We start from the raw sequence: 13,686 nt of genomic DNA on the forward strand, positions 1-13,686 counted from the left end.
CAGAGAACATGGCCTCAGACAGTGGAGTCATGTCGACATTCAGATTGACAGACATGCTGATAATCCCTTTGCTGAAGTGTGTGAGTGACATACAGGTGAACTGTGTGATGGGGACAGATCGATGCGGTCCACGCTGCAGTTACCTGAGCAGGTGTTATGTGTGTGTGAGTGACGTATCCGTGGACGTGTTGAATCTGAGACAGATGCCGCTCCGCCACCTGCACCAGCTCCGCCCCCCGCAGGTCAGCGTGGCGTCGGAGAGATCCGTCCCTCCCCAGCGATCGCTCTCTCTCTCTCTCCATGGTCCCGGGGCCCCCTCCGTCTCTCCGCCAGGTCCCACCGTGCCTCCCCTCCCTCCCCAGGGTTCCTCCATCCCTCCCCCCCCTCCCCAGGGTGCTTCCATCCCTCCCCCCTCTCCCCAGGGTGCCTCCATCCCTCCCTTCCCTCACCAGGGTGCCTCCATCCCTCCCTTCCCTCCCCAGGGTGCCTGCATCCCTCCCTTCCCTCCCCAGGGTGCCTCCATCCCTCCCTTCCCTCTCCAGGGTGCCTCCATCCCTCCCCTCCCTCTCCAGGGTCCCTCCATCCCTCAGTTCTCTGGCTACTCCCATTGGGTGATGATGGCAGGGGTGGTGGTGGAGTCTCGGGGCGCCTGGTGACGCCCCGTCTTCTTCTTGATAACGATATTTCTATGGCGAGAAGAGAGGAGGAGGAGGAGGAGGAGAAGGAGGAAGAGGAGGAGGAAGAGGAGGAGGGGGAGGAGGGAAAAAGAGGACAGAGGTGGTTTGGAAAATGAGTTTCAGGAAGGAGAGCCGGAAGAAAGAGGGGAAGAAGAAAAGAAACACAGAAGAAGAGAGATGTTAGTTTAAAGATGAGACACAGAGAGAGAAAATATTAAGTAAAGATGGAAGAGAATAAAAGTGCAAAACTGCAAACAGCAAGAAACAGAGTGTGTGTGTGCATGTCAGTGTGTGTGTATGTGTGCGCTCATGCATGTGTAACGAGATGTTTTTATAGATCAGCTTGTGTGTGTGCAAGCACGAGGCAGTCCAGGTGTACTCTCAGCATGGCAGTAATTGTTTCCTGTAGCTTCCTGTATTGTACACAAACACAAACGATAAAATACACACGACAGCTACACGCACACAACAAACACACACACACACACACACACACACACACACCCTTGAAACAGCTTAAAGACGAACAGGGACATTGAGCGAGAGACGAGTCAGGGAATGAATTTATCCGTCTCCGCTCCTCCATTGTGCCTCTTTGCTTCCACATCTACAAACTCACACAACTCAACTCCTTCCTCATACATACCATCCCTCGCTTCTCTTCATCCTCAGTAAAAAAAAAAAAAATGAATATATTAAATGCTTCTTTCTGCTTAACTGAACAGAGAACTGTGGAGACGCTGAGGGATGATGGGAATTAAACCGGTTCTTTCTGTGACATTGTGGCTACACGGTGTGGAACAGGGTGAGCAGCTGAAGGGAGAGAGAGAGATGAAGAGCTTTGAAACAAAATGGGATGTGGATGATCTGATCGTATCAAACTGTCTCATTTAATGGAACTAGGATTGATACAGGAGCTCATTGGTAAATCTCCCATGTGTATGCACCACAGCTGAATACACGTGTGAATAAAGAGAACAACTGAGAAGCTTGTTTATGTCACAATCTATTAGAAGAAGAGAGATGTGAAAACAATTAGTGACAGCAGCTCTATCTACTAATTACATTTATCTCTGCCTGTATTTTGAAATAACATCTGTTCATCTTAACGGCTTCACACTTGGTGTATTGGTTAAGGGTCAAAGGAGGTTAAGATGCATGATGGGTTAGATATAAATAAACTTTGAGTGTGTGAGGATATCGATCACCACAACTGATTCTGTGGGTCGGGGTTCTGCTTGTGATCAGCTCTTGGTGCAGCGTCAGGCTTCAGCAGCAGGTCACTTTCACAGTGTCACAAAGGAAACTGCAACCAGCATTAACACAGGTCAAACAAGTAACCAATTACTAACAGGCAGGTTTAGAACGGCAACTGCACTGTAATGGTTGGGTAATTTATTTTTAGTATTAATTAATTAAACTGCAGGGAAATAGCTCCCTGAATACTATAGGGTATCCAAGTGTCTTTTGAAATGATCGTCTCCTATATTTGACTGAAATCCTTTCTATATGTACATTGTTTTCTTTTGGGCGTCTTTCACATTACTAAAAGTTGCATCAAGAGGTTTTTCTTTTCTGTTCACCTCAGATGAATAATATCCTTAACTCCTAAAGTCGACAGACGTTATAGAGGCTTCAAAATTGGGGTTAAATATCAGGATTTACAGCTGGAACGGACGATTCCCTTGCTCTTCACCTCTATCACTACTCTGGCTCCAAATTACATCACCAATGCAATTCTGCAGCATAGCTTCATTTTTGTACAGCAGGAAGAAGAGGAGTCGTGTCGTCCATCTTAATTACAGTCTGTGGTTTCCTCGTGCAGCTCCCTCTGAGTCTCGACATCAGTAACTACACAGCCCTCAGTCTTCATTAAACGTCTTTCCCAGGGGAGACATTTAGAAATCGTGTGCAGCCTCAGACAGTCTGAGGAGCTCTGTTATTAGTTTTGCCTCTTCCTGTGACTAATTAAAAACAATCTGAATGGTTCTTTCAAAAGACTTCACATCGATTGTCTTCACACTCATGTTTTAGTTAACATGAACTGATATATTCAAGCACTGTCACTTCAGTTGATCATACATGCAGCCGACTGTCTTATTAGACCACTGCAAAAAGGCAAAATGATTCTACACGTTCTGTTGTTTGTTGAGCTGCTGCTGCTTCACACAGGAGAGCCCCGTGTGCATCAGCTAACTCCTGTGGATTCAAGTAGACGTGTCTGTGTGTGCTCTGCCTCCCTGCTGCCTCCTTTAACCTCACTTACAACCGAGCCGGGAGTAAACACTGCTCTGACTGAGTGAACTGATCTGAACCCTGTCTCCTGCCCTACTGCACGTTTCCTTGCTCTCTGCCTCTCGCCCTCCACTTTTTCGTTCACTCACTAATTAGTCACAAATGCCTCAAAATATTTGTGACGGCAGTGGTTGAGCGGCCAGGCACTGAGACCCTGAAGAGACCCTGGCTCACACTGTGGTCACAACACTGCTGCTACTGCCCTCTGCACTCTGCACTCTCACAAACACACACACACAGCTACAATCCTAAATTCCTATATTTGGTGTGTGTGTGTGTGTGTATGTGTTTTTGCCTCTGGTAGCTCAACTAGCAAAAGCTGAGCCCTCCATATCAGGACTGTGCCTGCAGAGAGCACGCACATGCACACACGCACACACACACACACACACACAAACTGCATGCAAACACACACACACACACACACACACATAATGCACGCGCACGGCTGTCATGTGTTAGTGTGTCAGCCAGTCCTGCATAGCCAGAGAAACGTGACTAGATTGGGAGCAGATTCAGCATCCTAGAAAATGTCTCTATTTTAGTTTGTATCTGTGTGTGTGTGTGTGTGTGTGTGTGTGTGTGTGTGTGTGTGTGTGTGTGCGTGCGTGCGTGTGTGTGTGTGTCAGAGTAAAGCAAAGCATTAGTCACGCTTGGTGAGATATGAAAGAGCAGGGGATCCTCCGCCGTGAGGGACTTCTCGCACACAAACACACGTGCCTTCATCTTTCTCTCCTTCTTTTTTCAGTCTCTCTGTCTCTCACGCTCTCTCTCTCTCTCTCTCTCTCTCTCTCTCTCTCTCTCTCTCTCTCTCTCTCTCTCTCTCTCGCTCTCTCTCTCTCAGGCTCAAAGTTGCCAAAGAAAGAACATTAGATAACATCAGAGATTAATTTAGCAACAATCTTGTACTACTTGTTAAATTGTAACCCTTTAAAAACATGTTTCTGTGTTTTGCCCATTGTCTTTTTCTTCCCCACCTAAAGAATAAATTAATTTACTTACACTACAATATATTTATATGATTTTAATTATATTCAAATGTATATAATAATATAGATTAATTGTTTTCTCATTATCAAAATTGCTTAATATGTCATTTATAACATCGCTAACATCATAGCTAAGATCAGGCTATTGGAGCACTGCATGAAATGGATGTGTAACTTGGATGTATTCTTATGTTGTGTTTAATCTCATCATGCAACACTGGCTGTGTCAAACAGATTAATAAAAAAATCTTCAATTAAAGGAGAAAGATAAAGCCTCATTTTCTTATATTATATGTAGAGCAAGTACAAGGCTTCAGTGCTTGAATAGGTCTGTGTTGTAGGATCATATCAGTTGCTATACAAAAGCACCATGAAATGGCTTTGACATGGATGCAGCCAGGAGGAAAGAAATGAAATGAAGAAAGCGAGGAGCTCCTCCTATGAACGAGCACGCTCCTGCTGAGGAACTGGCCCTCTGCAATAATAATGAGCCACAACATGCATTAAAATACCCACAGCTATAGAACACATGGCAGTGCATAGAGTCTGCAGGAGTGTGCGACTCTGACCTGTTGCACCGGCATCATATGGCTCAATACAGAGACCTAACAAAATGTAAACCTCTCACATAAAAATAACTTGACAAAAAATGAGTTTTGGCTTGTTTCAATCTCTCAAAGGCTGATTACTGACATGCACTCCCTTCTGCAGATGTTCCTGAAGCTGTCTGATTCAAAACTGAATTAAAAAAGTATCCCTGTGTATTTATAGGTATTATGAAAAATAATTGCCATACACGTAGTAGAGGAAGATGTCCATTAAGATTAAGAAACATTTATTTAGCCCAAACACATGCACAGGCACACTCATGCAATTGTAGGGAAATTGAACCTCTGCTTTTAACCCATCTGGTGCAGGACACACAGAGCAGTGAGCAACCATGTACGGCGCCCAGGGAGCAGATGTTAGGGGAGTAAGGTGCCTTGCTCAGGGGCACTAGACAGGGTAGCGAGAATCCCCTTTTGATTTTTGGACAGATCAATCCACGTTCGTCTTTTTGTTTTTTCTCCATGGAGTCAAACCAGAGACAGACCAGAGACCGTTTCTGCCCATAGTCCAAGTTTCTGCCACTCGACCACCGCCTCTCCATTTGAGATTAAAAACAAAAACAGGATTTCTTCAGCTGGATTAATTTCTCCTGTGCGGCCTCCTGCGTGCTCTGCAGCAACAAACCCTATCTGAATCCTCCAGACATTTTCCTGTTGTGTTCATGTCTGGAAACAGCGAAACATGAACTGCTTCAAAGCAGATTAGACATGCACCGTAAATTACCACGGCCATGTACAGCATCTACCTGACTGACTCCAAATCCTGCTTCATACAAAACAGACCTCAGATTTCCACAGTACATCCACACCGAGTGCACATTTCTTTATAACAGAGCAAACATATTGGAGACGGCATTTGCAGTTTCGATAAAAAACAAAAATTTCCAACTAAACAAATTGGATCAACATTGGAAAGGAAACGTTCAAAAATAGCGGCAGAAAACATATTTAAAAGCAGATGGCTGGAGTCAACACACTGATAAAGTCAAGCTGTTTGAATAGTTTTTCTTTAGTGAGTCCACTGTGGATTCAGTCATTAAAAAGTCTCAGTAAAGGTGAAAAAGTTAAATAAAACACCGACCTGAGCAGAAATGGAGGAACACGTTCATCTATTTTGAATGTGCTGACCTAGTTAAGGTGTTTCTGATTTCTCTTCTCAGGCACTTTAACAGCCTCAGAATTGGACACATTCCACCCTGCACTTCTTGGTGCATCTATCTGAGTTTGTCCTGCAACAAAACTTTACAGTGTGTTTCATAAAGACGTGAGAGGGTGAATGTTTGGTTAATATCAATAAGGCTATAACTTGTGTCTCAAATCGTATTACTTGTTATTATGTCATGATTATGTCATTCCCAACATATGATCCTGAATTATATTCCAATCTATACAGCTTCAGGCCATCAGATATTTGGATAGTTGTCCTTTTCTGACTTCTTCTTCAAGACATCACGGCAGCGTTTCCCATTAATGACCAAGACTTTGGCAGCCGATGCAGTAATTTGTTCGACCACAGCTTCATAATTACTTACACAACATAAACATAGTGTTATGGTTCATTGCTTCATAGAGTAGCTGTGTGCAGCACGCGTGGCCAGCTGTCTCTCACACAAGTACACTGATCCATTCATCAAAGTCAAACTGATCCTTCGCGGCCTGTTAAAACATCCACAACAGTTTCGGAAGAAGGGAAGATCATATATTAGTACAATCTGTGTGGAAGATTGGAAAAATACATGAAAAACAAATGTATTCCCACTATATGTGGAAATCCAGAGGTTTGTACATAAAGAATCCACTGCTATGTTGACAGCTCAGGATCTGACCGTGGTTCTCGGTTAATGGAAATCTACAAATCTATGATGGCAGCTGACCAACTCAACCATTACTTTAAAAAGAACCTCCTCCACAAACTAGCTTTGGTTCAAACCCCCTCAGCAACTTGTTATCCTCTCCTGCTACAGAACCTCCAGAGGACATTGGTCTCACTGTGTCACACACTTGTGTTGACTCCACGTCTCTCGCTCTCCGTCTCTTCATACAGCCCAACAGTTGTCTCTCGGCCTGTCACTTCTAACAGGCTGTCATGTTGTGGTGATCTAATAGGAAAGAAGTAGTTTATTGCGGCCTAACTGCTGAACTGGACAAGAACAAACCAATGGAAGCACACGTACAGATACACAGAGTTCAATGGTCCGAGTGTAGCCTCTTATATTATATCGCTGCACGTGAATTTGTCACAGTAACTTGAACATCCTCCTCTCTGTCTCTAACTTTCTATTTTCAAGATTAATAAAATACAGAATTGCAGTTTGTCAAAGCTGCAAAAATGGTCTTTTCACCATTCCTTTTCAGTTAAAAACCCGTTTATAAAGCCATTCTGGGTTAAGCAGTGTGTTGTGGAGATGCAGCTCAGTGCACCAACACTTCCTCCACATTAAAAGCTGCAGCCCTAAAGCATTTTTGGTGGAACTTTAATATTTCATGTGTTGATTTTCCACAGCTTCAGAATACTTTGCAAGACGATGATCTCCTGAGCCCTCGCTCACTTAGCGCCGCCTGATGTTATGTAATTAGCGAGCCGGCCCACTTGTTAGTGATACGGTGGTATTAATTTAATTATGGGTCGGAGAAGCCAAAGATCTGTCAAGAGGCTACTGTTCGTGAGGGACCAATTGGGAATGTGAAGAGGAATCTTGTTTTTAATCAAATTTATGGATTAGTGACACATATTTACATCGGAGGTTATAAATACATAACATAATTGGTGTAATTTAAAGAGATGTTTTAACACTCTCTTGGCAAAAGTTTTCATATGAAGTTTTATGTGCAATGCAGAACTTCCAGTTCCACCTGGATGTCCCAGTTGTGGGGGAACCACAAGGGATATGTGAACACTCCACTCACACAACATCCCCAACTGACAGTTAAAAGTCCAAGATGTTCGCTAACAACACTAATCCACAGCTCCACTGTGTCGTCATCCACTCGGCTATACAGCTAGCATGACTTCAAATCGCGATCCTGTGCTAAAAATATATCCTGTGCTATATATATGTCAGATTCATATTCTTATTAGCACATGCTCTTTTTTGACCAGTAATTTATAATAGTATTTAACTCGGGCAGGGTTTTTGCAGCTGCTTGTGTTTGGATAAGTTTAAATTCATCAAAGCTATAAGGAGTCAAAGAAATCAAAGAAAGTATTGTTATTTAAACTTGGGAATCATCAGCAAGGAAAGCCAGGGATCAAGCCGACAGCTACTCGCTCTACATGACGAAGAAAATAAGTTACTGGAGAAAGTTATTATCAAGTGGCTCTAATCAATATTTCTGTATTTGCAATTGAAAGCCACTGATAACTCATCGAAACTGAGCATGTCAGGTTACAGCCACACTTTTACATTTTCTTTTTAAGTAGCGTTTAAAAACAAAAACAATCTCCATCCCATTAAACCTTTTATCTGACACACCTAAAAAAGTAGATCACATGACCATTCACATACACTGGGCATGTGTGTGAAATGTGTAAACAGGAAGCAGATTGTCTCCTCTGCAGTTGGCTGCTTATTTACAGACAATACAACAAACTAAGGGTGAAAAGAAAATGCAAGGATTCCTTTTCTTGTGACTGTTACTGACAGCACGTGTTTTCAATGAGTCATGGATCATCAGGGAGCAGATGGAGGGGACTGCATTATCATTTCCAAACGTCCAGAGTACAACGCAGCCTCAGAGTTTTCAAACCCAAACACGATGAGCAGTGTTTCCAGAGTCTTAGTTTTAGGCGCTCAAAAACTCTGCAGTTGTGCAGACGGCTGCTGTGAATATACAGCAAGAGTGATGCATTTAAAGAATTAAATTACAGTCGTGTGGATTTAGCCTCAGTGTCTATTAGCTCGTTGTTTTGCTGGAATTGTGCCGAATTCAAATGAGTGAAGCATCAGATACAGGACGGAGGACAGAGGACAGAGACGTGAGTGAGTGAAGAGTTTGCGTTACGGAATCAGACAGAACACAAACGCTCAAATGCACACACACACACAACTCAACTCTCTCGCTCTCCTGTCGGCTACTAACTCTCACCTTAGTTTACCTCAACCCAGAGTCCCTTGACAAGCTTCGTCTCTCTCTCTCTCTCTCTCTCTCTCTCTCTCACTCTGCTGCATCTCCCCCAGTTTCTCTCTTGCACACACACACTGACGGACACACACACACACGAACATACACACACACACAGTACTCTCTACCTACCTTGCATCCAAACATCAGAGATATGGTGTTGTTGGTACATGCTACCTTGCAGTGGCACAACATGTGGCTAACGTTAGCTATAGCTGGTCCCGCGCTGGGGGGGGCATCCTAGCCTTCATACACACATATCCCACTCGCACACTTACACACACATTGCACACACACACACATGCACGCACACATGCACATGCATGTGTGTTCCATCAACCGCGCTCCATCCTGTCCCACAATCCTCCACTCTGCTCCCCGCCCCCCCCACCCCCCAACGCCAGGCTACGGTCCTCAGCTGTGGCAGGCCGAGGCCGCCGTCCTCTCCCTCACGCTCTTCATGGCTCTCATCTTCATCATCATCATCATCATCTTCATCAGTGTAATCCTCATAGCTGGTCAGGATGCAGGGAGCAGCATGGTCACTGTCTGCATGTGTATGTGAGTGTGTGTGTTCAGCGTGTTGTTGTTGTTGTCAGCATGTGTGGGTCAGTCTGTTGGCGTGTGTGCATGAATCAATGCGTGTGTGCATGCATGTGTGTGTGTGTGTGTGTGTGTGTGTCAGTATGTTGTCATCCTTTGCAGCAGCAGTCCCAGTCCTCTTTCTCCCCTCTCTCTCTCCATCTGTGTGAGTATTTGCCTCTGTCGTTCTATTGCTCCCCTTCTCTTTCCCTCTCTCTGTGACTCTCTGGCTTGCTCTCTATCTATGTCTCCCTCTCTCCCTCTCTCTCTCTCTCTCTCTCTTTTCTTTCCCAGTCTTGCTCACTCTGCCTCGGTTCGCTCCACTGCCTCTCTTGGCCCGCCTCTCAACAGCAAGATCAATGAGAGACAGAAAGACAGAAAGAAGAGGTAGAACAGAGACACTGGACCAGAGGGAGGAATAAAAAAAAGTGTTGTCTATCAAGTCCCCCCCCCCCCCCCCCCAGTTCCCTCTCTCCTTCAACCTGCTGCAGTGATGCTCAGCCACACACACACACACACATACACACCACAGCGAGGAGGAGAGGGGTAAGGGTACAGTGTTACATGGACCAGTGAATTGACCAAACATGACAGTGAGGACAGGAGAGAGAGAGAGAGAGAGAGAGAGAGAGAGAGAGAGAGAGAGAGAGCAAGAGCAAGAGAGAGAGAGAGAGAGAGAGAGAGAGAGAGAGACAGACATGGGGAGACATCAAGAGTGAACGAGTGAGGCAGAAACAATGTTATTACATCACGCAGAGTCATAAGCCATGATCTCCCAAACACACACACACACTAATTATTCTATGGCGAACTTAACAGCACAGCTACAGCCTTTCGGTTACAAATCATCAACTACTTTGCCTGCATGAATTTGATTGGCCTCTCCAGGTGATGTCATCTTATTTTGCAGAACTTTAATTTTCTTTGGACAACCCTGCATATCTTTGGAGCCCTCTGTTCTGGCAGCCCCCCCTCTCTGCGTCTGCGGAGTGACCTAATTAAGATGAATGAAGTTTGTGTGTTTCCAGCCAATCTAAGCCCAGCCTCGCGGGTGTAGGTTACTGGCAGGACACTGTCTATGTATACAGTTAATATTTGTGTAATATGGCAAATTGCATTATGTGCACGACACCTTCCGCTTAAAAGACCCTAGGAAGATGTCCAACATTAATGAAGGTGTCTAAACTGAATGGTGTAAAAAACATTGATAAAGCACACGCCACTGGTTGCTGTATTTTGGTGGTGAAGGTAAATACATTTTATGCAGTGTTGTAGTAGCTTCTATCAAGGTTAGGTCACAGCGGCAGCAGACGAAACAAAATGTTCCAGACGTCCCTCCTGTGGATTCTGGGTCTCGAGTTGAACATACCCAGTAAACTCCCAGTGGAAGGCGCCTGCAGGAGTCATCGTAACAAGATGTCCCAACCACCTCAACAGACTCCTTCCGACATGAAGGATTCTCAACTCTGAGCTCCCTGCGGATACCTGAACTCTTCACAATATCTCTAATGCTAAGTTATAATATAATATATTTGTTTGTGTAAAAGTACACCTATCTCCTCATCAAATCAAGTGTTTTACATGAAATGTCACAGAAAAATCCCCCAAATTCAAAGCATCTCAATTCATATCAGCAGCGCCCGCAGCACACACAACTAAAGCCAAAGTACTGATGCAGAGAGAGATTAACCTTAACCAACCTCGAGAAGAGGAAGAAGCTAATGCTAACAGCACACAAGGGCTTCTTCATCCCCATTGAACCTCCACTTGAAACATGTTCCCACGGCTATTGATAGGTTCAATGGACTCCAACGGCTTCAGAGGAGATGAAGGGCAGAGCAAGTGAAACGAGTCACAGCACTCTGCAACCAGGGCTCCTGACGGTGACAGCTGGACCATCTGGACCGTGACACACACAGCACTCTCTCTCTCTGCGTCTGAGTCTTCTCACCTCGACTGGAAAATAAACAACTCAGCATGAGAGGGAAGACGGAGAGAGCGAAACAATATGTGAGACCGAGGGAAGCCATGGACACTGATGGGGAATAGGAGAAGGGCTGATACTAAATGAGTCTAAAGCAATATGTTTACTGATTGAGTTATGAATCCACAACTGAAGACTCTGCCTCAAGTAACATGTGAAGCTGGAGATGAGAGTTATTTATAGAAGGTCTAATAGAAGGCAGAGATATGAGCCTGGAGGAGTTGGGTCCTGAAGTTGATGCAGGTGGACAAGTCAGATAAATAATGTAAACACATGAAAGGTTATTCTGAGCACAGCAGGGACTCCATCTTAAAAATAATACACCTCTTATATAAAAAAAATATATGTTTTAATTAACATATGCAAAGTTGAATAATTGATGGATTGACCATATTGAGAAACTTTGAATCTTTCGGAGTAATTCATAATGTTTTAATGTTTTTTTTTTTATCGATCTCAATCCCTCAAGATGTTTAGTTATATTTCAAACTTAAAGAGTAGTACTGTGTATATTATAACAAAAACCCTTATTGATATAGCATCTTTCAAAACACATATACAGGGTGCTTTCCAAATTAAAACTTAAACATTTTAGGCAAACAATAGGGGAACTATTAAAAGCTATTGAAGATTACACAGCATTAGAGCACAAATACAGTAAAAACCCAACGTAAAAGATTATAAAATGATAAAACTGTTGATAAAACCAGTACTACACTAAAAATAAATAAAGATTCCCAGTTTAAAAGATAGATTTGAAAGAGGACGCCGGTTTTGCCAGACTGATCCTGCTCAGGGAGGTTGTTCCAGAGACTGGAGGCACTAACAGAAAAAGCCCGGCCATCTTTGGTCCTCAGCTGGGACTGGGGAACGACCTTGGATCTTGACCTCAGGTTACGACCGAGCACATGACCAAAGATCTGAAATGTACTGAGTTGCATATTAAGAATGGTCCTTAAAATAAAAAATCAGGACAGAATAGGACGTTGGTTTTATGGAAGTGAGCTTTGGTTCATGTGCCATTCTTCAAATAGTCTTGGCTCGTGTGAGGTTAGCTGTCCTGAGACCAGCTATGCAGCGTGTCCCCCTGTGTTTGGCAAGGAACAGATGGAGATCCTGCTGATGTGTGTGCTTGCACTTCTACACACACACACACACACACACACACACACACACACACACACAAACACACACACACACAGTCGCAGGCGTTCTGGCTCATAAAACATAATGTGCAAACATAGCATCCACTGCCACGTTGTCAACAACACACCCATTTACTAAAGTATAGTAAAATAAAAGCAATGAAGGGAAACAAGAGATAAAATTAGAAAGACAGATGTGAAGGAAAAGAAAGAAAGGATCGAAGGAGGAATAAATGTGGAGCGAGAGAGAGGATGCAACCTCATGAGCCTAGCAGGCATGCACTACATGTTAACATTAGTAGGTCAGCCGGCACAGAAATAACTACGGTGTGTCTGTGTGTGTGTGTGTGTGTGTGTGTGTGTGTGTGTGTGTGTGTGTGTGTGTGTGTGTGATAACCTTACACACTCCCCTCCCAGCCAATCACGGCGGATTCTCCTCTCTACACACCAGCCAATCAGGAAATACTCCATACATCAACATTTCAAACGTGAGTCACGTGATCAGCGTTTAACCAGCTATGTGTTCAGCTTCCACACGAGTGAACCTCCATCCGAACAGATCTCATACTCGCTGTAGAACAAGGATGAAACCTCACAGCTACAGGCCACAGCAGAAATGCTATACAACTCATAACTATTATTTAAAATATTGTTTTAATAATTAAGTCCGAGAAACAATTCATGAGATACAACAACTGGAAGTAACAAGTCTCTGCAGAAACATCATTTGAGCAGCCAACATGTTGGTTCCTCATACAGACAGTGCCCCTATGTGGTGAAACACAGACACAGCACCGTCTTGAACAGTGTTCTCCAGCTAATAATCTCATCTTGAACATGTTTAATAAATGATAAACTCATGTTTTATTTGTTTTACAGATTTGTGTTGACACAGAGGAAACTATAAGGTATTTAAATAGGACTTAACTACAGTAACCTATGTATATCATGACAATAATCCAACAAATTCTGTGGTTCTGAATATGAAGGCTTTGAAGATATAAATAACAAACTTGGACTATTAACGTTAATCATTAATCACTGACCTCATATATTCAGTTGATGATTTATTGACTAACTGTCGGCAACCACTTGAAAGCAAACTGCTCTACCACCGTCAGTCACAACAAATCAGCCCTTATACCCCAACTGTTGCATGTAGAACACTGGTGGGAGCGCTACAGACCAGTACAGAGGGGCAGAGGGATATATTTTCAATCTCTTTGATTCTCAATCAACAAATGGACCCCGAGCTTCACTCTGAACTTTGCCGACACAGTCAAG

The 13,686-nt window shown here is 43.7% G+C and overlaps 1 protein-coding gene across 5 annotated transcripts in view; it reads right to left on the minus strand.

The window, feature by feature from the left end:
• LOC133960873 (discs large homolog 1-like protein) overlaps positions 1–13,686 on the minus strand; it is a 93,290-nt gene that overhangs the window by 66,395 nt on the left and 13,209 nt on the right. The window contains exons 1-2 of one of the 5 annotated variants that reach the window (XM_062395720.1): positions 8,824–9,583; positions 144–686 (exon numbers count right to left, since the gene is read on the minus strand). The exons of 2 other annotated variants lie outside the window; for them this stretch is intronic. In XM_062395720.1, the coding sequence (XP_062251704.1) occupies positions 144–686; positions 8,824–8,886 (606 nt within the window). In that variant the 5' untranslated portion in view covers positions 8,887–9,583. Of the gene's footprint in view, positions 1–143; positions 687–8,823; positions 9,584–13,686 lie in introns of those variants that run through there. 2 more of the 5 variants (XM_062395725.1, XM_062395723.1) reach the window with 2 other exon arrangements.

Source organism: Platichthys flesus, chromosome 9 (genome assembly GCF_949316205.1).
Source record: "Platichthys flesus chromosome 9, fPlaFle2.1, whole genome shotgun sequence".
Classification (NCBI taxonomy): Eukaryota; Metazoa; Chordata; class Actinopteri; order Pleuronectiformes; family Pleuronectidae; genus Platichthys; species Platichthys flesus.